Below are 24,913 nucleotides of genomic sequence, written 5' to 3' on the forward strand. Positions count from 1 at the left end.
CTGGCTTACAGACTTTAGTCAATTCCGAATTAGGAAAGAGTTCTTGTTTGATATGACCAAACCTTTCCAACTGGAGACTGGGGAGTTGTGGAGAGGCTCTTATAAACTGAAACATAAGAAATCATCATTATTCTTAGAATTCTACTCCACTCCTTAGAACAACTCTAAACATTACTAAAGTAGTTATCACTAAAGGACTGAGCTGAACCAGGTTACAGGGTGGTATCCAGGAGTTTGAGATCACAGCTTCCATTAAGGGGATCATAGCTTCTACTCCTAAACCCTGCCCAATAATCTCACAGAAACTAGGTGCAATGGCTCATGCCTATAATCCCAGCACTTTGGGAGGCTGAGGCAGGCGGATCACTTGATGCCAGGAGTTTGAGACCAGCCTGGGCAACACAGCAAAAGCTTGTCTCTACAAAGATTAGCTAGACGTGGTGGCGTGCGCCTGTAGTCCCAGCTATTCAGGAGGCTGAGGTGGGAAGATGGCTTGAGCCCGGTGGAAGTTGCAGTGAGCTGAGATCACGTCACTGCACTCCAGCCTGGGGGACAGAGCAAGACCCTGCCAATAAAAAGACTGCTCAGTGAGTGTTCATTCTTCCAGCATCTACTAAACACCTGCCCTAACATGGGCATGTGGAAGTTCCAGCATCCCAGAGACCTTCACGCATTACAGCTCTTCATAGGGCGGGTAGTTGAGCAGTTTGAGGGAAAGCAGATTCTAGCCCCCTCAGCTGGGGAGGTTTCTCAGTGTCCTAAACCTTGGCCTCCTGCTTCTCTTTAGTGGCCCTGCTGCTGGTTACACAGTAGTGCTTGTCACATGTTAGTCGCTGCCATGGATTTCTCAGGTTTTCAACATCATGACTACACTCCAATACTCTGCACCCCTTTGGCAGGTGAGGCCACTAGAGAAATAACAGACAGTTGAGTTTAAAAATGTAGTTTGTAGCAGGTGGACAGGTAAAAAGCTGGGTTAAATGACACCTCCACCTATCCTAGCTGTATGAGAATAAAAAAACTCTGAATCCTTCCTGAGAGGATTGAGCTGGCTAACCTTATGAAGTACATGGTGCCTAATGCCTGCCCCCAACGTTTAATACAATATTTAAGACTTGCCTTTTGAAGTTCCCCATTGTTAACCTCCCCAGTTCTCCACCCATCTTCCCATGTGAGCTCTGCCTTAGCCACGCAATGGCCAGTCCTCCCTACAATGAGTCCATTTCCTTTATTCTCAATTTAAATTCAAAGTGGGGAAAAAGTGCACTTGAGAATGAATCATCCATTTTATTTTATTTTGTCATGTGCTCAACAGCATCTCTCTCTCTCTCCTCTCCCTGGCAGGTCACAGAGATAAATTAAAAATAAAATCTACAAGGAAAATAATTTATAAAAGCACTCCCAGGTTCACACCTTCTATCCCTACTGCTCAGTTAGGCACCCCCTAACTGGGAATCAGTGCTTCCCCCCACCCCCATTTCACTCCTGCTTGTCTGGGGCAGACATTACTCCAGAGCCGGGCAGGGGTGAGGGCAGCAGTGGCAAACAGTTAAAAATAAAGACATTGTGGTCCTGGAACCATCTGGCCACCTTGGCACTCCCATGTCTGCCTCCCCCAGGCAGCCCTCCAGGAGCCTGTGCTAAGTTGGGGCTGTGGAGAAGCTGCCTGTGGCTGAGAGCTTGTGTGTTTGGGGAGGTGCTCTCAGCCCGTCATATGCACTTCTCAATCTTCTAGAAAGAAACCCAAAAAAGAAAGCAGACGACGACCTCGGGACAGAGGAGAAAAATCCCAAATGTTCACACAGTTACACGGAGTCTTTATGGCAAAGAGAACATTTAGCAGCTTTGAATATTGGGCATCTCCTTTTTACTCAACACAAGCATTCTAGACCCTATAAGTGAAACAGGGCACAAGCCCTAAAAAAATCAAAGCGCAAGAAATTCTAAGAGGACTAGTTTTTTTGTTGTTGCTGGGTTGTGTAATTTTTTGTGTTTTCCCAGTGATAAGCCCAGTTGTTGGTAAGGCAGAGGCCCGAGGGAAGGGTGACTCCCCAGTGTTGTGCTGAATCCTGCCTGGAGGCTGCTACACTAGATCCTCCATCATTCCTCTGCCTCACAGCAGTCCCAGAAGAGGAAGGCTGCAGGCCCAGTTCCCGGAGCACTGCCATCACCCTACCCCAGCTTACAGAAGAGCTCAGGCAGTCTGTGAGGGGTGGGGAACACAAACACCGGACCAGGGGAGGACGGCATTCACATGCAGGCTCTGATGGAGACAATGGGAGCCTCAGCTCAGGGGTGGCTGGAGCACGGAGGGAGATGGAGTGGCAAGGCAGTGAATGACATGCGTGATGTTGGGGCTGTTGCAACATGGGACCACGTGACCCTTTCCTGTTCACTCTACCCTTTGACTCTAAATCTCAAAGCCAGTGTTGGGGCCCAGTGGCTCCATTCGATTGAAACATTATGGCTGATGATATCCAAGAGCTCCCCTTCAGGGATGCCAAAATGCAAGGAGCAGAAAGAGTTAACACCGCCCCTCCCCACCCCCACCCTGTGTCTGTGTACCCCACCCCCTGGGGTGAAATGGGGTTTATCACACCAGTGATCTAGGCCCACCAGTCACTCCAACCTGCTGCCTGGAATCCTGGCCAGAGCCAACCTTAACCTTCCCTCTGATTTTCTTCCCGCTTTGATTTTTTTTGGGGGGGAGGGGTTTCCTTCCTTCCTTCTTTCTTTCCCTCCTTCCTGAAATGAGACTTTCTGCCACCTTCCCTTCCTCTCACAGGTCCATTCCTTCCCCTCTGTCGGCCTTTGCTCCACACAGCTCCTCTACCTCCAGCAACTCCACCACCACCCCTGCCTCACAGGAAAGGGGTAGGGTGAGGACCCTGTCCGTCTAAATGGTCTGGCCACTTCCACTCCACCCGAGTGGAGCTGAGCCAGCCAGTGCCTGCCTCTTCCTGTACACTGACCCGCAGTCATCCCATCTGAGAAGATATATTGGATAAGAAGGCATTTAAGTCCCCGCTGTAGGTCCAGGTCCAGGTCCAGGTCCAGCCCTTCTCCAGTTTCGGTCTTGGTGGGCTTCAAACCCCCTTCCTCCCCAGGCTCACTTTCTCCGGTCCTTTGGCTTCCTCTCCTGCCGCCGGGCCTGCTGGTCGGCCATCGTGCGGGGGATGAGGAGGACACTGCCGTCCCCGGCGTACTGGAGCGCATACTGACTGGGCGAGTAGGGTCGTCCATTCTCATCTCTCAGCCGCCCAAACACCTCCTGGTACAGGCTCTGGACCTTCTGCTTCATCTGTCGCAGGGAGCGCAGGAACTCCACTTTCTCCCGCAGCAGCCGGGCTTTGTCACGCTGCAGGTCCTCCACGTCACGCTCCAGATTCAGGATGGTGTCCAGCTTGCGCTTGCGGCAGTTCTGCGCCGCCATCTTGTTCTTGCCCCGGCGCCGGATGTCTCGGATGAGGCTCAGCTGGGCTTCACTCAGCTGGTATTTGGACAGCAGCTCATTGAACTCCTCCACAGGCAGGTTGATGATTTTGTCATTGGTGAAAGGGATCTTCATGGCTCGGGCTCGGTGCTCATCCCGGCTCATCTGCTTGTCCAGGAAGTCAGCCTGCTTCTCCTTGCTGCCTTTCTTGAGGGCACTGGGTGGTGGCAGGTCGGCTGAGTCCAGGGCACTGGGTGCCATGTTGTATGTGTGGTTGTGGCCCACGTGCTCCAGGTAGGGCAGGCATGAGAGCTGAGCTGGATCCTGGTAGCTCATGCGGCAGAACTTGGAATACTCTGGCTGGTAGCCCACAGCACCCTCGGCCTCTTCCAGATCCAGGGTCTCAGAGTCAGAGCTGTAGCCGACCGCACCTTCCTCAGAAAAGGAGGAAGAGGCAGAGGAAGAAGCAGAGGAAGAAGAGGAAGAGGAGGAGGAAGAAGAGGAAGAACTGCCTTCAGAGCTGCTTAGGGAAGAAGGGCTATGGCTCGAGTCTAAGGAAAGGCCTGAGTCAGAGTCAAATTCCTCCTCCAGCTGGGAGGCCTGCACAGGGTTAAAGCCTTCTTCAATGGCCAGGTCCATAAGGCTGATTTCATCCAACATAGCTTCATCTAACAGACCCCCCAAAGGGTCAGGCAGCTCTGGGCCTGCTGTGTCATTGGCTGTGCCATTGAGCTGGGGTGGAAAGAAGAGCCCTGTCAGGTTGGTGGAGCCGAAGGTGGAGTTGAGGCTGGTAGAATTGCTGGGGGCCAACGGGAGCAGCGTGGAGCTACTGGCCACAGGCAGGCTTTCCACCTCGGGGCTGAAGAGTAAGAAGTCCTGGCTGCAGCCCCCCAGGGATGCCTGATGCAGGCTGACATTCTGATTGATGGGAGTGTTGGGGGCAAGGCTGTAGTTGGTGCTCAGTGGGTCTCCAGGAGGGGCACTGTACAGGATTTCACTTGCTGATGTGTTCACTTCCATGGCCTGGGAGGGGAGAAGAGCACCACTGTTCACTAGGAACTGACTCCCTCCCCTGGGGCTCACACACTGCAGGCACCCAACAGAGGCACAGCTGCATGGGTGTAAAGGCAAAATACTATAAACCAAAGCCCACAGTGTCAGCTCCTGACCCAGCTTCGTCCACCAGGCCTGGCAGAGATGGGTTCTTCCATGTAGGCTCCACCCTAATACAGGACTGATCAGCTTTTCCTCATGTTTGGCCAGACTCCCCCATCTTGGAGGGAGAGGAAGAAAACACTACCTTGTTACTGCAAAATCAACACAGTGAAAAGAACACCCAGACTTAAGTCAGAAAACCTAGCTGCACCACTTGCTGTGTGACGATGGGCACATCCTTTAACCTCTCTGAGCTTCAATTTCCTCACCTTTGAGATAAAGGCTGACTAGATGACTGTGAGGGCCAAGTGAGCGAACGATGGCTGTGAAGCACCATGTGAATGTCAGCTATTATTAACGCAGAACCTTGGAAGCATTCAGCCAAGTGCCTATCTGCCTGAAGGAAAGGAAGAAGGCACACCCAGGAGGCAGGCCCTGATTTGGAAGGCTGAGTCCTGAGTTTTATTTAACCGAAACTCTACCTGTCTCCACCTCCCATTGCCCCAAGGACACACCTGGACAGGTTTCTTCTCATTGTCCCCACTTCTCTATGAATCAGGGAAAGTATTACACTTTCTCTCCTTGGAGATGGAAAAGCAACTGAGTGCTAAGACAATCTGTGCAAAATCCAATAGGTTTGTGCCCGGTTCCGACAATCCTACCTGCATTTCCATGATGGACATGAGATCTTGCCACTGCTGTTCCAAATCAAATGGTGACTCTGTCCCGGTCAGAAGAGGAGACAAGAGGTTGTTTTGAAGAGCTGGGGGCTCACTCTCACTAGGCACTGCTTCTGTTATGCTGGAAATGTCTGCTGGAAACTAGGGCAAAACACAGAGGCTTTAACAAAGGGGAAGGAAAGACCTTGTGCTTTCCTCCCAGAGATTACCACCTGGATCTGTTTCTGTTCTTCCTTCCTCTGCATTTACCCCCAGCAGCCAGAACAAGGCCAGAACCAACAGCTGGCCCCTCAGCCATGGAGGGACACACCAGGTACAGGCTGCCCTGCTCAGTTGGTGGGCTCTCACTGGAGTCCTGCTCACCTCAGCATTCTCCCCAAAGGGGCAGGTGGCTTCCAGCAGCCTAAGGCACTCTTCCAGGGACAGGGCCGTCTGGTCCTCCCCACTAGGCACCTGTGGCAACAGGAACTGTAAGTCTGACTGACCCGGGCCTTGGCTGCCTGGGGCTGAAGCTTCTTTCCCAGAATGGCTGAAGCCCTGCAGTCTCCCTCCCATTCCCAGGCTAATGGCTGGCCCCGAGTCCCAAACTCCCAGGAACAACAGAAGAGAGAGTGAAAGAGTCCTGAAGCAAGCAGGAAGATGCTACATGCTCTGCCTCCCTTGCACTGTCTGTTGCCAAGGCCTGGCCATTCTGCATCTGCTGCTTTCCACTCCCCCCTTCCAAGGCTCAGCCACTGTGATTTACAGACCCCAACCCAAAACAGAAATTCAGGTCCACCCCACACACAACCTGTCTTCTCTAAGGGAAGTTTCTGGAAGAACTCCAGCCTGGTTTGTGTCAGGGTAGTAGGGACAAGAAGAGAGCCCAGTGAGCAGGGGCGATGGTACCTGTGCAGGGAAGCTCTCCCCAGTCTCTCCATCCACTAGCAGGTTCCGTGCCAGAGCTTCCGCGCCCTCGCCTGCCCAGGTGTCCTGCTCGCCTCCATCTCGCAGCTCCTTCTCCACATCCTGCTCCTTCTGGCGATGACTATAGTCAAAAACCTCACGCCCAGCCCCCAGATCAATATCCTGTCGCCAAAGGATGTCAATCAGATCTATGTCCTGAAAGACAGATCACATGACTTTAGCTCTAAGGTCCCAAGGTTCCTTCCTTGTCCTGCCCCTCAGAGTTCCCTCCTAGTGTCACCCCAGTTAGTCCTGGGTGGGGCCCCTCCCAGCTCTTCACCTGCCAGCCTTTACCCCCTGGTCCCTGCACCAGCAAGTGTTCATTCATCTACTTCCAGACACTATCCCCTTCCCACAAAAAAAAAGAGCCACTAGCAAAACCATTAGCGTGACTATCACCATAAGGGTGGAAAGGATTAGGATCTGGACCAAGACACACCCAGAAAAAAGGCAGGGCCGCCTCACCCCTACATAAGAAAGAAGGGGAACATCAGGAGACACCTCTAGCTTTGGGGATTGGACCCCTTAAAACTTGGTTTGGAGGAAGCTGGCCATGGCAAGCAAGAGCGAATTGTCATGCAGAATTACTTAGCAGTGGCCAGGCTTGCATCAGCCTGTGGTGCCATTTCATTTGCATAAAGGGGTGGGGTGGGCTAGAGAGGAAAATCCCTGCATTTCCAACCACCTGATGCAACCAATGACAACGCCATGCTGTCTCCAGCCCTTCCTATAGCCATTCCCCATTCCCCAGCTGGCAGCAAGAGTAAGGCTGAACACCCACAACTCCTCAAGCCCAGGCTCACCTCAAGACTCATCCCCGCCAGAATTCCCTCTCAGCTGATCCTAGCTGCTGCCTCCATTCCAGGGAGGCTCAGGCAGTCAGATGATCCCCAGGGGTGTACCCCACCCCTGCTCGGGCCAGCCTCACTGTGTCCCCTCACACCAGTGCTCTCACTCCCTCACCATACCCCAGGACTCACCAAATCCCCATCAGTCAACCCCCTCAAGGACATAACCCCCATCACTGCTCAGCTACAACTGCCACCTTGGGCACCAAAAATGCTTCCCTCCCGCTCTACCCTGGTGGCTCGTGAACAGTTGCTGCACCAACTGCCACCCCCACTAACAGCATATAACTCCAATAAATAGAGCTATTTGGGCTTCCTATACACGGCACCCCCCTGTAGTCGAGCCCTCCCCACAAGCCTGAAGAAACCCTAAAGTGTTGCCTTCCATCCAGGGGTTAAAATGCAGACACACACTTTCCAGAAAGCAATTTCCTTAGATCAGACCCTCCTCCCTACCTCTAAGCCAGTATTCTTCTCCCATTAACCCTCCCTGACCCTAAGACCTCCCAGACGTACTACTTTAGTCTCCCCACATACACCAACCTGAACAGAAGCCCTGGACCCAGGAGCAGAGGCGGGCTGGGCCACCCGGTGACCAGCCAGCAAAGAGTTAAGGGGCCGGCTGCCTTTGGCATGGCCCCCACCACTGTGAGAGCTGCGGTCCAGGCGGGTCATGGTCTGCGAGATGAGCCCCAGGGCAGCCGGTGCCGGGAAGCCGGACAGGGGGCTGCAAGGAGCTCTTGGCTTTCAGGGAGCACACCAGGCTGGAAGGGTGGCCCCTTGCTAGCTCCGAGGGGCCTGAGGAGGGTGCCCCGCCCGTGCTGCTGCCTGGGCGGCCCAGCCCAGCCCCCTTCCTCCATCCTTGAGCAGCCCCCTCCCACCTCACAACCCCAGTTCCACTCAGGCGCCCAGCTGCCCCCACCCTGAGCTCACCGCAGAGGCTGCAGTGAGATGGGACTCCCACCCCATGCTCCGTGCTCAAGCTGCAGAGGAAAGCAAGCTCCCTCCTGGGCCTATCCTCCCGCTCCTCCCCCCCACGCCCCCCAAACTTGTTACCTAGGCTGCAGCAGGGAGCCAATCCCCTCCCCCTCCCACCCCGCAGGTCACTGCTGAGGCTGCAGAGAGCCAATCCCCTCCCCCAGGTCAGCAGCTGGGCTGCGGAAAGAGCCAATCCCCTCCCACTGTCGTTACCTAGGCTGCGCCGAGAGCCAATCTCCTCCCCCAAGTCTCCGCTGGAGATGCGGAAGGAGCCAATCCCCTTCCACCGCCTGTTACCTAGCTGCAGACGGGAGCCAATCTCTGCATCAGGGCAGCTGGAGAAGCTGCCGCAAGGAACCAGCCCATCCCTGGGCCGCCTCCGTCTCCTTGAGGAGATGCGCCCAGGGGCGGGCAGCCCCACCCAGCCCAGTCAGTCAGCTGGGGTGGCGCAGTGAGAGCCCTGGGGGAAGGGGTGCCACTCTCCTCCCTCCTGTCGCATCTTGCTCATCCAGCCCACTCAGGACTGGGCAGACACTCCTCCCGCAGATTCTCTGGGAATCTAAATTATTTGCTGGAAGTGGAAAGAGTTATCCCATTCCTCAGGAAGGCAGTGGCCAGTTCTCAAGGCCAGGGATCACAAGCCAGGCTGGGCAGGAACCCAGGGCACCAAGGCCCACCATAAGCCATAAGTTTTGTCACCCCAAAATAGGCCAGACTAGAGAAAAGGGGAAGGCCATTTTGCCCACGTGCAGCAATGTCACAGTGCTGGCCAGGCCTAGCCCCAAGCAAGAGGAAGGGAGACACAACCCTGAAGCCCCATACTTAGGGAGACAGGTGCTCTGCATTCTCCTGGCCACAAATGTCCCCCCTCCCCTTTCACCCCAGCTTTATTCAAGAGCATTCTCTGCCTGATCCCTGGCCCATATCTCATCCAAGCAGGAAAGAAGCCCCTCACAGACTCAGTATCACAATTCAGACTCCCCGGATTGGTTTCTCGAGGGGAAATTTAGCTCCCTCCCCACTGCTGCTCCCCTGGAGCCTAAGGTCAGGTCAGAGAGACAGTATGTTCTCTCTGGTCACAGTAGGCTCCTAGCCTGGAAAGAGCTGTAAACAGGCCACCCCCCTGCTCTGGGCAGAATGCCAATCTCAAGGGGAATCCTATCCCTGACAACAGCCTAGGCTATGGCTGTCCATAGAGCAGGCCTGGCAGCAGGGGAGCACTGCCACCCCAGGGATAATACCGGTTCCAGCAGTGCCTGTCACATGCTCTGGACCTGGGTATTTTTATCCCTGAGTTGCTGAGGAAATGTTGTTCTAGACACATAATAATCCTCCCTTCCCCCATACCCAGCCTGGGCCCCTAATGCTGACCCACCCCACCTCCCAAAGGGAGCTGTAAAGGCCTGAGATGAGGAAAAGCACAACCTTCACGAGGGGCAAGAAACAGAGGAAAGCAGGGTCAGAGTCCCATCCCATTCGGCCCCAACCCACCCAGTAATATCCAAAACATCCCATCCCATCCCAGCAGGAACAGATATGGAGCTACCCTGCAGGGTTTCCAGGAGCAAACCCAGTTACACCCACCCCTGGGGGAGCTACCCTGGGGGAGGAGCATAGAGCAGAGACTGGGAAGCATACTTCAGAACACTGTGCCAAGATTAGAGCCCACCTGAAGGAAAAGGGAAGCAGAAGAGAGGTGAAGTTCCAAGTGGCCCTGTAAGATGCTAAACTAAGAGGCCCTGAAAGGTAAGAAATGTTCCTGGCTCCTGCGCTCAGATAATCCTAGTCTCTCTCAAAGCAGGTCCAGTATGAGCCATTTAAGCACAGAGCTGAGTGTCTCAATCTCTGCACTACTGACACTTGGGGTCAGACAAATCTGTTGTTTGAAGGTGTCCTGTGCCATTCAGGATGTTAACCAGCATCCTTGGCCTCTACCCACTAGGTGCCACTAGCACCCCCGCCCCAAGATGGACAACCAAAACTGTTTCACGATATTGCCACCTGCACCCTCGGGGACAAAATCATCCCCGGTTGAGGACCACTGGCCTAGAACAAGCCATACTCTTTGACACTCACTAACAGTCAGAGAACTAAGCTCAGGAAAAGACTACAGAGCAGGGAAGGAGGGAAAACGTGGTCTGACCTGGCAGGTAGAGGAGCCCATTTCTGCAGCATCTGTAAAACTTTTTACATTCCTTCACATGCCACCTCCAAAAACCCAATCGGGCTTTCTCCTTCCCTAATGGCCAGGGGAGTGCAATGGGCCTTTTTCTCAGCTACTTAAGGCTGGGTGGCAAGCGAGAGCCATACAAACCCAGAACTCAAAGCAAACTTATGTTGGTGAGGCAGGGGCAGCAGCAGCCATTCACATCTTAAAAGGCAAAGAACTGCATCACTTTCTGCCCAGAACAGTATGTCAGCCATGTGACAAGAGCTAAGGATCTCTTCTGACAGCTCAAAGCAAGTTGACTTGGGCAGCAGAATGCAGTTTCTCTTTCTAGCTCCCAGACTTCTCTTCCCTACTCCCTGCAGTGGGCCTTTAGCAAAGATTGGTTGGAAGCCTTGGCCCTCTCCTAGCCAAGAATAACTATCCAAATCTACCCTTTGGCTCAGGCCCAGGAGGTCTGAATTATCAGGACAATACAACAACAGGCCTGACCACAAAGGAGAACTTCAGGGTATGTCTGTGTTCTGATGTGGGGGGAGATACAAAGCAAGAGTCCATGAAGTATTTGTGTCTTAGCAACAGATGTATACTGCATCAAAGCCCATCACAACATGACTCCTCCCCCACCCCAGGCCTCCAGCAGTCATGCTGAAATCCAAGCAGTAAACACCCTGGCATGTGTAGGAACCTCCCACTGCCCTGACAGTACATTTAGAGGTAGGTCAATGGTTCAACACAGGGAAATGCTCCCAGCCCCCAATCCTAAAGTCAGAAAGTTCAGCCCATCCCTACCCAAGAACAGTGCCTGAGGCCCTGCTGAAACCTGTCTGGCTCTTTACAGGGCTCAGTGTTCTGACCACAATCCTTTGGAACCAGCCCACCCCCAAGCCCCAGGCCCCACACACCCACCACAGTTCCACTAACCTCTTTGGTTAAGTCTCCACTGACTGGAGGGGCTACAGCCCCCAAATCCTCCAAATCTTCACCGAATCCCTGCTCCGTTTCGCTTTCTCGCACCCCGTTGTCTGGGCCTGTCACATCTTGGAGGCCACTGGAACTCTCGAGGGCAAGGCCTGAGTTGGGCTGACTGCCAGAGACAGACCCCTCTGGGTCTCGGTGAACCAGCCAGGCATTTACCTCAGTGGTTGGCACCTGGAACCTGTCCAGGGCCCTCACCTGACTGAGGAGCCGCCGGGCAGTGAAGTAATTGTCCAGGTCTATGCTCTTGGGGTGGATACCATAGCCATCCAAGGTATTCCTCAGGTTGTGGAACTGGGTCTGAGTATAGGCAGAACTGGGCCCCAGGATGATCTCCCGGAGTGGGGGAAGCTGTGAGGTCAGGTAAGTATCCACGTCCACCCGTACCCCAATCAAACTCAGCAGAATGGTGAACTGGAGAAGTCCTTCCGTTAAGTATTTCTTCAGAGAAAGCATTGCTGAAGGACCAGAATGTTTATGCTTTTTGGTTTTTAAAATCTTCCAAAAGACAAATCAAGGCCACTGCTCTGCCGCTCCAGCCAGCAGGTTACCCTCCTCAGTGTCAAACCCCGTACCCCACCCTGGCAGAACACAAGGGCTGAGCTCCCTGATGGCCCCAGAGGAAAGCACACCCTGTGGAGCCAAGGCCAAGGACACACTCCAGACCACATTCACTTTCCCTTCTTGACACCTCACCTCTGAAAGTACAACTGTTCCTAACCCAGTCCAGGCCCTCAAGGGCCCACGTGACTTACTGTCTCCACAGTCCACATACAGTCACTTCCTCACTCACATTAGTTGTCCTCTCTGTAGGTTCCAATGCAGGCTGTTCTCAGGAACAGCTGATGGATTTTTTTTTTCCTTCTCCTTCCTAAGGTTTATTTTCTTTGGCTGGAGCTACAGGCCTTTCGTCTTGGGTCAGAGTGTCCCGCCTCCTCCACACTTACCAGGGGGGTTTCCAGAGAAACCTGAAATGGGAATCACAAAAGCAACAGGATAAGATTCCATACTTTTCACATCATGATCAGGGTAGGAAAACCTTCACAGTAGAAGGTAGAAAACACATTCAAAGGACACTTTCACTTTTTTTTTTTTTTGAGACCGAGTCTGACTCTGTCGCCCAGGTTAGACTGCAGTGGCGTGATCTGTGCTCACTGCAACCTCCACCTTCTGCGTTCAAGAGATTCTGCTGCCTCAGTCTCCCAAGTATCTGGGATTACAGGCGCCTGCCACCATGCCCGGCTAATTTTTGTATTTTTAGTAGAGATGGGGTTTCACTATGTTGGCCAGGCTGGTCTCGAGCTCCTGACCTCAGGTGATCTGCCCGCCTCGGCCCCCCAAAGTGCTGGGATTACAGGCGTAAGCCACTGTGCCTGGCCTAAAGGCCACTTTTACAGGAAGAAAGGACTACTTACACTCTCAGAAAAAAACCCCAAAATATAGCAACCGATCATAGAAGAACTATCAAAGAAAGATACTGATCACAAATGATCTCAGTTACTGAATATTAAATGTGCAATATCCTAAAATGTAGCTTGGTTTGGATAAGCAGACAATAACCAGGTCATCCAAAATATCTCACACCTTTGTTTTATTTACCAGCCCTCCTCCCCCACTACAGGCGCATTACCCAGCTTCTATTTTCACATGAGAAGCCCATTTCCTGTCTTAAAAGTAAAGCTGGATTTTCACCTCTCGGGAGAAAACCACCCATAACAGTTGTCTTTTCCAGTTCAAAAAGACAAGATTATTAAACAGTGAGAGTGTGGAAGGACAAAAGGACAATGTTCAGGCCACCACTTCACCCAGAAGAATGCCTTTTGTTTTCTGAACTTTGAAATCTGATTTCCCTTTCCTATCCTCACATCTTAAAAAAAAAAAAAAAAAAAAAAAAAGGAAAAGGAAAAGGGCCGACGCCTGTAATCCCAGCACTTCGGGAGGCTGAGGAGGGCGGATCACCCGAGGTCGGGAGTTCGAGACCAGTCTGAACGACATGGAGAAACCCCATCTCTACTAAAAATACAAAAATTAGCCGGGTGTGGTGGCGCATGCCTGTAATCCCAGCTACTCGGGAGGCTGAGACAGGAGAATCGCTTGAACCCAGGAAGCGTAGGTTGTGGTGGGCCGATATCGCGCCACTGCACTCCAGCCTGGGCAACAAGAGCAAAACTCCATCTCAAAAAAAGAAAAAAGAAAAAAAAAAGGAGGCGAGGGATTGTGGGGGCCCTACTACGCAGGACTATTCCGTCCAGAATTTGCATAGGCAGGTTTTATTTTCATTCATATGACCTTCTGAGCCAAAGCAGAAGGATACGGCCACGTTCTCTAGCCAGACTGCCCAGTGCCGAGGAGGTAAATCTGTTTCTGGTCTCCACTTTTGAGCTTCCATTAATCTCACAAACCAAGACATACCCCCTCTCCTCTCCTGCGTTGTGACCCATCTACCAACTTCATTCTACAGGGGGAGAGCGAGCTATACGTACACACACGAACGTGTACACACACACACTCACACTCCCTCTCTCTGGTCAGAGTAAACACAATTGCGACCCAGAATTCCTGCTTACGCTACCCTCCCGTTCTCACGCAATTTATTACTAAAACCTCCCAGGAGCCAATTAAGTTCGAGAAACCGGACAAAGTCCCTTAAAAATCGAGTAGGGGCAGGGCCCTAGCCTGAGGCTGGTCCCACCCTGCCCGGATACCCGAGTCCGGCTGAGACCAAGTCGCCATGCCCACTCTCGGCGCCGGAGCTTCTAGCCTCCAGGGGCGGCCAGCGAACAAGTGCTACTTCCCTGGCCTTGACCCACCCTTACAGCAAACCCCACCCCGCCCTCCGTCCCAATGGCCCCACCCCACTCCCAAGTCCAGGCCTCACACCACGCCTTCTCGTGCCCTCAACCCTGCCCAGTCCATCCCACCCCGGAGCCAGCTTTCCTCTCGGCCCCGCGCGCGGCCCCTCCCTGTCAGGCCCAGGGCCGGGCTCTGGCGGGAACCCCGCTCGGCCCCCGCCTCCTGCACCTCAGCACCATCCCGTCGCCCGTCGCCCCATAAGCCTCGGCCTCGCGGCGCTGCACCCCTCCCTTCTAGGAAAGGAATGTGCCCGATACCCACTGCTTAGCTCGGCGTCCGCCGCTGCCTCCACAGCAGGCCCTAAGCCCGAGTCCCGGCCTCGCCGCCGCCACCGCCGGCCGGCCTAGAGCTCCGAGCCTCCGCTTCCCTCCCCGCCCCCTCCTGCTAAGGCACTCGGAAACCCGCCCGCCGCAAGCACCCTAGGAACAGTTTCTCCAATCAACGAGCCGAGACCGGGGCCGTCGACGGATGTCCCTCTGATTGGCAGCAGAGAGGGCCCAATGGCTGAGTGTACCTCCTCATCTCCGGACCTGATTTCCCAAGACTGACATAATTCCCGGCCCAATGAGTACCTAGGCCCGCCCCGCGGTGTGGACCCACCAATGAGTAGGGCGAAGGCCCTAGTGTCTGGCATTCTGGGCCCCTCGGCCGCGCGTTCGCAGCGGGCGATGTTAGTGGGCTTGGGTGTTGGGTGAAGTATCCAGGTTGGGTGCTTCCAGCGCTTTCTGTGGCGGGGGAATGAGGGCCTAGGTCAGGGAATAGGAGGGTGTATCGCCTCCGGAGTGCGGAACACCCTCGCCTTGAGGGTTCCCACAGTGACTTGCAAAAGTCTAGTGAGACCCGAGAAGGCTGAGGCGGGACACGAAGCATGTGGTTCTTGTGGTTGCGACGCTCGTGCCGCCATCTTGGGTGCTGGCGGCGGAAACCGGTACCCTAACTTCCTCTCGGTGCGAACCTGGAGAAGCCACCCCAGCTGTGAGGGACGGTTGCGCCTCATGGCCCAGGCAAGGGTACCTTCGCTGGAGCAGTTCCGCGGACGGATATCATGAGGGTGGTGGGACGTTGGTGGAACGTTGATGGTGTGAGAGGTGTGGGGTAATGGCGATTTTTGTCATGGTAGAAACACCCCAAAGGACCCCCCTCGTTTGGCCTCCCACGCAGCTTAGTCTTGCTTTTTTAGGGATGTTTCTCAATTTTAATTTCTCCAGTCCCATCTGGTTATATTTCTAAAACATGTTTGTGACTCTCAAACGTTAGTTTACTCCCAGCATCACTTGGGGAGCTTGCTAGGCTACGAATTCCGAGGTCCCACTGGAGAGTCTGATTTAATGACCCTGGAGTGGCGGCCAGATAACCTGCCTGCTGGGGTGATTTTAACGCAGCTGATGCGAAGACCCCATTTAGGGAATCATTGGGTTGGCGTTTGCAAAGCGTTCCTCCCAGCTATAGGACAAAGAGGTGTCAACTCAACTCTGTCTTCTTAGAAGAGCCCATTATTTATAGGTGAGTCATTAGTCCCTGTACAACTGAGGACAAGGCCAAATGATAACTCAGTAAATAATCGAGTCTATTTTGTGCTTGCTGAGTTAGGAGGCTTAATTTGGGGTGGTTTGCAGATTAAGTACTTTCACTGTATATAATAAAAGTACACCAGCAACCGCTCATGGAATTCTTACAAAACTTCTGAGCTAGTTTACCAGTTTCAAAGACTAATTCAGAGAACATGTTTTACCTATTCCAGGCTGGACTGGAACTCCTGGACTCAAGCGATCTTCCCATTTAGCAGGGACTACTGACGCGTGTCTCCCAATAAATGCCTGAGTATAAACAACATGAGGACTAGAATTTTGTGCGTTAACTGTTATAACTTAGTAGACACTCAAATACTGAGTACTTGAAGGGGGACTCAAGCAGGCAGGCCTCCGATTTTCCTGTTAAAAGCAGAAATTAACCACACCTTGGAGGATGTACAGTTTTGAAGGATATGGCATGTTACCAATAAAATAGGAGACCATTCAGTCCCCGAAGCAGTGAGACAATGAAGATAAAGACTGGTTTGTATAAGAAAGGAGGAAAAATTTAGGTGTGGCCATCAACTCTAAAAATAAATAAAGAAGGTTGAAAAGGAAGTATTTTAAAATCATAGAACTGCGCCCGGCGCAGTGGCTCACAGTAGCACCTTGGGAGGCCGAGGGGGGAGGATTGCTTGACCAGCCTGGGCAGCATAGTGAGACCCCCGTCTCTACAAAAAAACAAGCTGGGCCTGGTGCCACACATCTATAGTCCCAACTACTCAGGAGGCTGAGGTAGGAGGATTGCTTGAGCCGGGAGGTTGAGGCTGCAGTGAGCTATGATGGTGCCAGTCTGGGCAACAGTGAGATCCTTCCTCAAAACAAAACATAAAATTGAAAGATACAAAGTCTCAACTAAAGTACAGTGTTTAAATACAAGACAATTTTGAGAAGGTTAAAAGAGCATACAAAGGTTGGTCTTTTTTTGACAGAAAAATACAGAACAATTTTCAGTCCTAACAGTTCAAACTAAAACTGGACAATCGTTTATCTGTGGAGTTTCCTGCTTAGCCGTTTCACAAAGATGGGCAGAAAAAGGGAAAGAGAGTTGCAAGGGCCGAAGAGAGTAAAGGTGTAGAGACAAACTCAATCGCAACAGCAGGCCTAGGCCTGGCAGGGTGTGGGCGCCCAGGATATTTGATACTCCATGGAAGGGAGTGGAGACAGAAAGACTGTCTTCCATTCTGTCTAGAGTTCCAGATCAAGTCTGAGCAGGTGCAAGCTTTCCCAGAACCTGCTGATTAACCTTGTAAAACCCAGGGTGTGTCCTTCTTCACCCAGGAAGCCACCCCCTCCTTTCCCCCAACACTCTCCCCCTCCCTTTGCCTGGGACAGCTGTTAATAGGACAATTACCCAAGAAGCAAAAGAAGGATCCCATGCTGATGTGTCATCAGTCCCGGTATATCCATTAAATCAGACTGAGAAGACCACTGGAAAAAGCGCATGCGTGTGGCTCCCTAAGGGAAAGGCTGGCAGCCATTGTAAAACCAGGCCTTGCCCCTGCGACTCCAGGCTGTGCAGGAGAGAGAAGAAGGCAGTGGGAGCTGAGAAGAGGGTTAGGTCTAAAGCACAGGGATTTGGGGCCAGCTAACTATAAGACATACACGGAAATCCCCACCCCCACCCCAGGAATAGCAGTGTAGCGTCTACCGACCTAGCTTCCCTAGTAGGAAAAGCTGCTGCTGCCGCCAACAGCCACATCCATCCTGCAGTCATCCCCGGAGGATGACACATGCCAGGAATCCTCAGAGAAGGGCCTGTGGGAGGGCAGGCTGGCTGGGGCTCTGATTTCTTTTGGAACAGTGAAATTGCTTTTTCCCTAAAAGGGAAACCCAGGCTTTCTGCCATTCTGGTTGCCCATTATCCTTCCTCTAAAAATGTCTCTAAGGCCAGGCACAGTGGCTCACACCTGTAACCCCAGCACTTTGAGAGGCCCAGGTGGGCAGATCACTTGAGCCAGGAGTTTGAGACCAGCCTGGCCAACATAGTGAAAACCCATCTCTACAAAAAATATACAAAAATTAGCCAGGCGTGGTGGTTCATGCCTGTAGTCCTAGCTAGTGGGGAGGCTGAGGTGGAAAGATCACCCAATCCTGGGGAGGTTGAGGGTGCAGTAAGCTGTGATTGTGCCATTGCACTCCAGTCTGGGCGACAGAGTAAGACCCTGTCTCAAAAAAAATAAGAAAAAGAAAAACATGTCTTTTAAGTGTTGCCAATCCGTATAAATATTTCTTAATCTGTAACCTCATCTAATCCAGGGGAATAGATTAGATAGATGATTGCCTGAGATTTCCTTACAGTCCTGAGAGATGGTAGGAATACATCATGTCAATACTAAATGTTAGCATGTTTTGCAAAGAAATCAGTTTTCTGGCAAATCCGGACATATGGCCCTCTCTCTTACATGGTAAACATCATCAGCAAGCTTACCATTAAACCACCAAAAAGTAAAGCTCTCCTGCAAGCCAGCCTCTTTGCTATGCACCACTACCACACTCTTAGAAGATTGCTTCTCAATCCTGGCTGCATATTAGAATCCCCCAGGTGGGTAGCTCGTAAGAAATACCAATGCCCAGGTCCCACCCCACACCAATTAAAACAGCTGCCCAGAGCAGAATTGGACATCAGTATTTTGTAAAAGCTCTTCAGGTGATTTTTATGTGCAGCCAGAGTAGAGAATCACTAGGTTGGAGCAAGAATCCAAATTGGGGTAAAAAAAAAAAAAAAAAAGCAGAAGATTGTGGTAATACAGGAACACAGGCTAAAATGATTATCTGAGTTTTTTTTTTTTTTTGAGATGGAGTCGCTCTGTGGTCCAGGCTGGAGTGCAGTGACACCATCTCAGCTCACTGCAACCTCTGCCTCCCAAGTTCAAGCGATTCCTGCTTCAGCCTCCTGAGTGGCTGGTATTAAAGGCGCACACCACCACGCTTGGCTAATTTTTGTATTTTTAGTAGAGACAGGGTTTTTCCATGTTGGCCAGGCTGGTCTCAAACTCCTGACCTCAAGTGATCTGCCCACCTCAGCCTCCCAAAGTGCTGGGATTACAGGCATGAGCCACTGCACCCAGCTTGTTTGACTTTTAGGGTGTGCTCATTCTCAACCCTAAAATGTTTTTTCTTCACCTCTACAATGAAAATGCCTCATTGTTCATTAGTGTCTTAGTGTAACATTTTTTTGAAGCTGAGTTCAACTGTCCTGTATGTCTTGCTATGTTGTCTCAAACAATACCAGGTAGTGTTCTTCGTATAGCTTTGTGTGACATGTCACAATCAAGGAGCTGCCATTAAGAGATGGGAGGAGTGGATGTTTTGGACTCATAGCTGGGTTCGAAAATCTGGCTCTGTTTCTTACTAGTTGGGCCATCCCGAGCTAAATGGAGATAACAATGTACATATTCATAAATCTTAAAAATCAGGTCATGTGTATAAAGCCATTCATGCCTGGAGGAAGAGCTGAGTATAAGGCCCTGTCTTGAATAATCCTCTCTCCACCCACCCTACAACTTTATCTCAGAGAAAGCCAAAGGCGATGAAGAAATGAGAGCTGTCCTTAGAATGGTCTACTAGAAACCCATCCTACAGACAGAGCATGGAAGCTTTAGTTTTCTCTAGAGGATGCCACCAGTACACACTTCCACGCCTCATATTCCACACACACCTCCCCCTCTTGACATTAAGCAGGAAGGATAGAGAGAGGCTGGTACCCAAGGGAGCTGTTTCTTCTCGTCACATAAGAACAGATGCTGAAATCCTAGGACAGACAGCGCAGAAATGTGGCAGCAGGAGGGTGACTCAGAGGAAATGAAATGGTCTCCCCTTCAAGCTATACCAAGGCCCAGAGGAGAACTTCCTTTGAATCACCTGCCTCCTGGGACTCCAAAGGGCAGGGACCAATTCTGAGTGTACTACTTCACAGGTTCCAGCTGGGAAGGGATGTGCACAGCCCACCTCTCCACCCTACTGTACCTACCTGAAGGGAGCAGAGGGCAGAGAAACATGAAGGCTGCATTCTTTTTGAACCCAACTTGGCTTCCTCGAGCTGGGGAGGCTCTCCTGCCGAGTCTGCTGCTGCACGTGCATGCTTCTCATGTGCTGCCAGCCTTAAACTGGAAAGTCCTCTTAGGGCCATGCTCTGTGGAAGACACTGTCCCAGTACTGGACACACATAGCTCGCATGTTTATGTGAAACCGCATTAAAGGTGCACTTCAAGATGTGTGGGAAAGCGGGTGTCATGGAGAGAAAGAAGTTCTGGGGTCTCTGTTGAAGGAGTTTGGGGAGGGGTTGTCATTGGGGAGAATCTTGCCCTTGAAAAGTTGAACTTGGCTCTGAATTTACTTATTCACCACTACACTTAAGATGTAAAGAGATTTTATGGGCCAGGCACGGTGGCTTACGCCTATAATCCCAGCACTTTGGGAGGCCAAGGTGGGCAGATCACTTAAGGTCAGGAGTTGGAGATCAACCTGGCTAACATGGTGAAACCCCGTCTCTACTAAAAATACAAAAATTAGCCGGGCATGGTGGCACACGCCTGTAATCCCTGCTACTTGGGAGGCTGAGGCAGGAGAATTGCTTGAACCTGGGAGGCAGAGGTTGCAGTGAGCCGAGATCGTGCTACTGCACTCCAGCCTGGGAGACAGAGTGAGACTCCATTTCAAAAAAAAGAAAAGATGTAAAGAGATTTTAAGAATAGGAACAACAAGGCCAGGCGCAGTGGTTCACGCCTGTAATCCCAGCACTTTGGGAGGCCGAGGCAGGCCGATCACCTGAGGTCGGGAGTTCAAGACCAGCCCAAACAACATAGTGAAACCCTGTCTCTACTAAAAATAAAAAAATTAGCCAGGTGTGGTGGCGCATACCTGTAATCCCAGCTACTCAGGAGACTGAGACAGGAGAATCGCTTGAACCTGGGAGGTGGAGATTGCAGTGAGCCGACATCACGCCATTGCACTCCAGCCTGGGCAACAAGAGTGAAACTCCTTCTTAAAAAAAAAAAAAAAGAAAGAAAAAAAGCAACAACAGTGATAGATGTGGGGGTGATGAGAACTTTGTGGTTCCTAAGCTTCTTTCCCCAGCCTTCTCTCATTCCTATCCCCTTGGCCCCTCTCCAGTGCCTTCCCATCCCTAACGTGTATAACTGACTCCTTCCCCACCTCCCCCATGGAGCCAGCCCCCTAAGTCCCCTATCTTCCCAGGTCTCCCTCTGTCCCTTCTGCAGGCTGCTGGTCTTTCATGGTGGGTACCATATGCCAAACAGAGGCTGAGAAATACTCCTGGAGGCTTTTTGGCGCTGTCCTTGTAAATATGAGCCAAAAAAAAAAAAAAAAAATGGACTAGCTCACAGAAATATTAAGACATCAAAATAACCAAATCAGTATTTTTTTAAAATAACATACCCAGCCAGCATGACCATTGACATAACTTCTGATGATCTGGAATCCGAAGAAATAAAATGCCCAAATACTGGGTCTTTTCCCTGCCTGCTGTTATCAAATAGTGTCATTATGTTCCCTGTTATAACTGATAGCCTGCAAGGAAGGTTCAGATGTGCCTTCTAAGTCATCATATAGGGAGGGTCAGTAGATGCTTCCTCAGATGTTTGCATGGCCTGCTTCCTCCTTTCCTTTAGCTCTTTGTTCAAATGTCACCTTGTTAAAGGTTTTCTCAGAGGACTATGAAAATGGCTTTCTGGCTTGCCTGTCCCTGACCCCTCACATTCCACACCCCATTTCTGCTCTATTTTACTTTGGAGCACTTGTCCCCAACTCACATAATATCTACTTTTCCCATTTATTTGTGTATTATATCTTGCACAGAAACGCACGCATGTATACACACAAACACTTGATTGTAAGTTCCATGAGAGCAAAATTTTTCTTTTGTCTACTATTGTGTCCCAGTGGCTAGAAAAATATCTGGTACATACTAAGCACTCAATAAATATTTGTACGGCACATATGATGTCTTTTTTTTTTTTTTTTTTTTTTTGAGATAGAGTCTTGCTCTGTTGCCGAGGCTGCAGTGGTGTGATCTTGGCTCACTACAGCCTCTGCCTCCTGGGTGCAAGTGATTCTCCTGCCTTCACCTCCCAAGTAGCTGGGACTACAGGCACTCGCCACCATGCCCGGCTGATTTTTGTGTTTTTTTAGTAGAATCAGGGTTTCACCATGTTGGCCAGGCTGGTCTCGAACTCCTGGTCTCAAGTGATCTGCCCACCTTGGCCTCCCAAAGTGCTGGGATTACAGGTATAAGCCACCACACCCAGCCAATATGGTATCATTGATAGATACATTTTTATTATTATTAGTTAAAATTTGGTATCTGTGAATATTTATACATGATCTCCCTCATCCTGAATTCCTTTATTCATTTACTTCACAAATGCTTATTAAATATCTGTCATCGGCCAGGTGCAGTGGCCTATGCCTGTAATCCCAGCACTTTGGGAGGCCGAGGCAAGCAGATCACAAGGTCAAGAGATCGAGACCATCCTGGCCAACATGGTGAAACCCTGTCTCTACTAAAAATACAAAAATTAGCTGGGCGTGGTGGTGTGCGCCTGTAGTCCCAGCTACTCGGGAGGCTGAGGCAGGAGAATCACTTGAACCCGTGAGGCGGAGGTTGCAGTGAGTCGAGATCTCGCCACTGCACTCCAGCCTGGTGATGGAGCAAGACTCCGTCTCAAAAAAAAAAAAAAAAAAAAATCTGTCACCAAGCCCGGTAAGAAACACTAGGGATTCCATAGTGAACAAGACAAACATACTTGGCCAGGTGAGGTGGGTCACACCTGTAATCTCAGGGCTTTGGGAGGCTGAGGCAGGAAGAGAGTTTGATCCCAGGAGTTCAAGACCTGCCTGGACAACACAGCAAGACCCTGCCTCTAAAAAAAATAAATAACCAGGCATGGTGGCACATGTGTATCGTCCCACCTACTCAGGAGACTGAGACAAGAGAATGGCTTGATCCTGGGAGTTGTTTTTGTGTGTGTGGGGGGGCAGGTTCTCGCTCTCTTGGCCAGGCTGGAGTGCTGTAGCGCAGTCTCGGGTCACTGCAACCTCCACCTCCTAGGTTCAAGTGATTCTCCTGCCTCAGCCTCCCGAGTAGCTGGGATTACAGGCACCTGCCACCACCCCCGGCTAATTTTTTTATATTTTTAGTAGAGATGGGGTTTTACCATGTTGGCCAGGCTGGTCTCAAACTCCTGATCTCGTGATCCGCCTGTCTCGGCCTTCCAAAGAGCTGGGATTACAGGCGTGAGCCACCATGCCCGGCTGAGACTGGGAATTTGAGGCTGCAGTGAACTATGATCACACCACTGTACTCCAGCCTGGGTGATAGAGCAAGACCCTGTCTCAAAACAAACAAACAAAAAAGTAACATTCATTCATTCTTGCAGGGCTCAAAGTCTGGGCGGGGAGAAGGAACACTTGTAAACAAACTAGTAAAGGCTGGGAATGGTGGTTCACGCCTGTATCCCAACACTTTGGGAGGCTGAGGTGGGAGGATCACTTGAGCCTAGGAGTTCAAGACCAGCCTGGGCAACATAGTGAGACCTTGATCACCCTCCTCCCCCTCCCCTTCCCCCTCCGCCGCCTCCTCCTCCTCCTCCTCCTCCTCCTCCTCTTCCTTTCTCTTTCTTTTTCTTCTTCTTCTTTTTTTTTTTTTTTTTTTTTTTGAAACAGGTTCTCACTCCCATTGCTCAGGCTGGAGCACAGTGGCATGATCATGGCTCTGCAGCCTTGAACCCCCAGACTCGGGTGATTCTCCCACCTCAGCCTTCTGAGTAGCTGGGACTACAGGTGCACACCACCCTACCTGGCTAATTTCATTGTAGTTTTAGTAGAGACCAGGTCTTACCATGTTGCCCAGGCTGGTCTGGAACTCCTGGGCTCAAGCCTTCTGCCCACCTCAGCCTCCCAAAGTGCTGGGATTACAGGTGTGAGCCACTGAGCCCAGCCTTGAGACCTTGTTTCTACAAAACAAACAAACAAACAAAAAATTACCTGGGAGTGGTTGCATGCACCAGTGGTCCCAGCTACTCGGGAGACTGAGATGGGAGGATTGCCTGAGCCCAGGAGGTTGAGGCTGCAGTGAGCCCAGATTGAGTCACTGCACTCCAGCCTGGGCAACAAAGTGAGACCGTGTCTCAAACAAGCAAAATTAGTAAAAATAATATTTAGAGATTGAAAAAAGTGGAATGAAAGAAAGAAATAGGAACTAAGATACAGAATGTGACAGGAGAGACCTATCAAGTCAGATATGGTGGCTGTCAGGAGGACCTTTTGGTAATGATATTTCAGCAGAGGCTTGAAGATAAGAAGACTTGATGCATTCAGTGAGGAAAACCCCATTCTGTAACCATCTAGGGTAAGTGACTGTGGTCCACAACATAAGAGGGCTTGAAGAGAAGAATAGGGAAGAAATTTTGAGTCAAAAATCTGGGTTCTATCCCCAGTTAACTAGCTGTATAGTCTTGAAAAGGTCACACAACCTCAGAGTCTCTCTTTCCTTGAAATGAGGGTCCATTATGCCTGTCTCACAGGTGTGGGCTATATTAGATAATGGATGTGAAGGTGTCAAATGTAAAATACACAGTGTTTTTACCGGTAAATGCATACGTAGCACTAACATATCACTGGGGTGTGAATTTCCCACTTGCCAGTGTACCCTGAAATGAGAGCTTGTCTTAGGTACACTTAGACCAAAGAAACCAAAACATGCTGCAAAGCCTGATGTCATTGGTGGAGCATTTGTGCTGCTGGGCATCTCTTGCTTCTGATGGTGCCATATCTGTGACTTAGGAGAGCCTGGGGAGGTGTCTCCGGGGCTATGGTTCCCTTCTGCAAGTAGTGAGAGAGGAATGAGAAAGCCTCTTCACAGAGGGGTGTCCCCAGAACTGTTCTCATTTGCTCTTGCTTATAGACCCTGTTCCTGAGATCTAAAGGGTGACCTGACGTATTTGTCCCCATGGTACCTACCAGAAGTCAACAGACAAAAGTGGGCTTTGCTTGTGTTTGCTGCTGGCCCCAGGACAGCCTACAGACACCAGTGCACACCAAAGCCACAGGCCGGAGAGCAGGCAGGAAGCAGGAGGAGGGCTGGTCTTGGGGCACCCTGAGGATGCAGAGTTCGGGGCTGTAAGGGACTCGGGAAGGAGCCAAGGAGGAGAGAGGGAGAGGAGAGGTGGGGGAAGGAGAGCTGGGGTGAGGGCGGGAGGGGAGAGCGGGGAGAACGAGCAAGAGGACGGGGCCCCGAGGAAAGGAAGGCCACGCGCGAGAGGGGGCCGCGGGGCGGGCGCGGA

At 51.3% G+C, this 24,913-nt stretch overlaps 1 protein-coding gene across 12 annotated transcripts; it reads right to left on the reverse strand.

Moving 5' to 3' along the window:
* Nucleotides 1-1,267: 1,267 nt before the first annotated feature.
* Nucleotides 1,268-24,911, reverse strand: NFE2L1 (NFE2 like bZIP transcription factor 1). Of its 12 annotated transcripts, XM_063717867.1 has the most exons (10): nucleotides 24,591-24,905; nucleotides 23,470-23,584; nucleotides 22,787-22,959; nucleotides 20,472-20,569; nucleotides 19,582-19,743; nucleotides 11,131-12,152; nucleotides 6,157-6,369; nucleotides 5,632-5,721; nucleotides 5,251-5,409; nucleotides 1,268-4,456 (listed from the first exon to the last, which is right to left on the reverse strand). In XM_063717867.1, exons 6-10 carry the CDS (start codon nucleotides 11,638-11,640, stop codon nucleotides 3,110-3,112), a joined length of 2,319 nt encoding a protein of 772 aa, XP_063573937.1. In that variant the 5' UTR covers nucleotides 11,641-12,152; nucleotides 19,582-19,743; nucleotides 20,472-20,569; nucleotides 22,787-22,959; nucleotides 23,470-23,584; nucleotides 24,591-24,905; the 3' UTR covers nucleotides 1,268-3,109.
* Nucleotides 24,912-24,913: the final 2 nt, after the last annotated feature.

The sequence above is a fragment of the Pongo abelii genome, chromosome 19 (assembly GCF_028885655.2).
Source record: "Pongo abelii isolate AG06213 chromosome 19, NHGRI_mPonAbe1-v2.0_pri, whole genome shotgun sequence".
NCBI lineage: Eukaryota > Metazoa > Chordata > Mammalia > Primates > Hominidae > Pongo > Pongo abelii.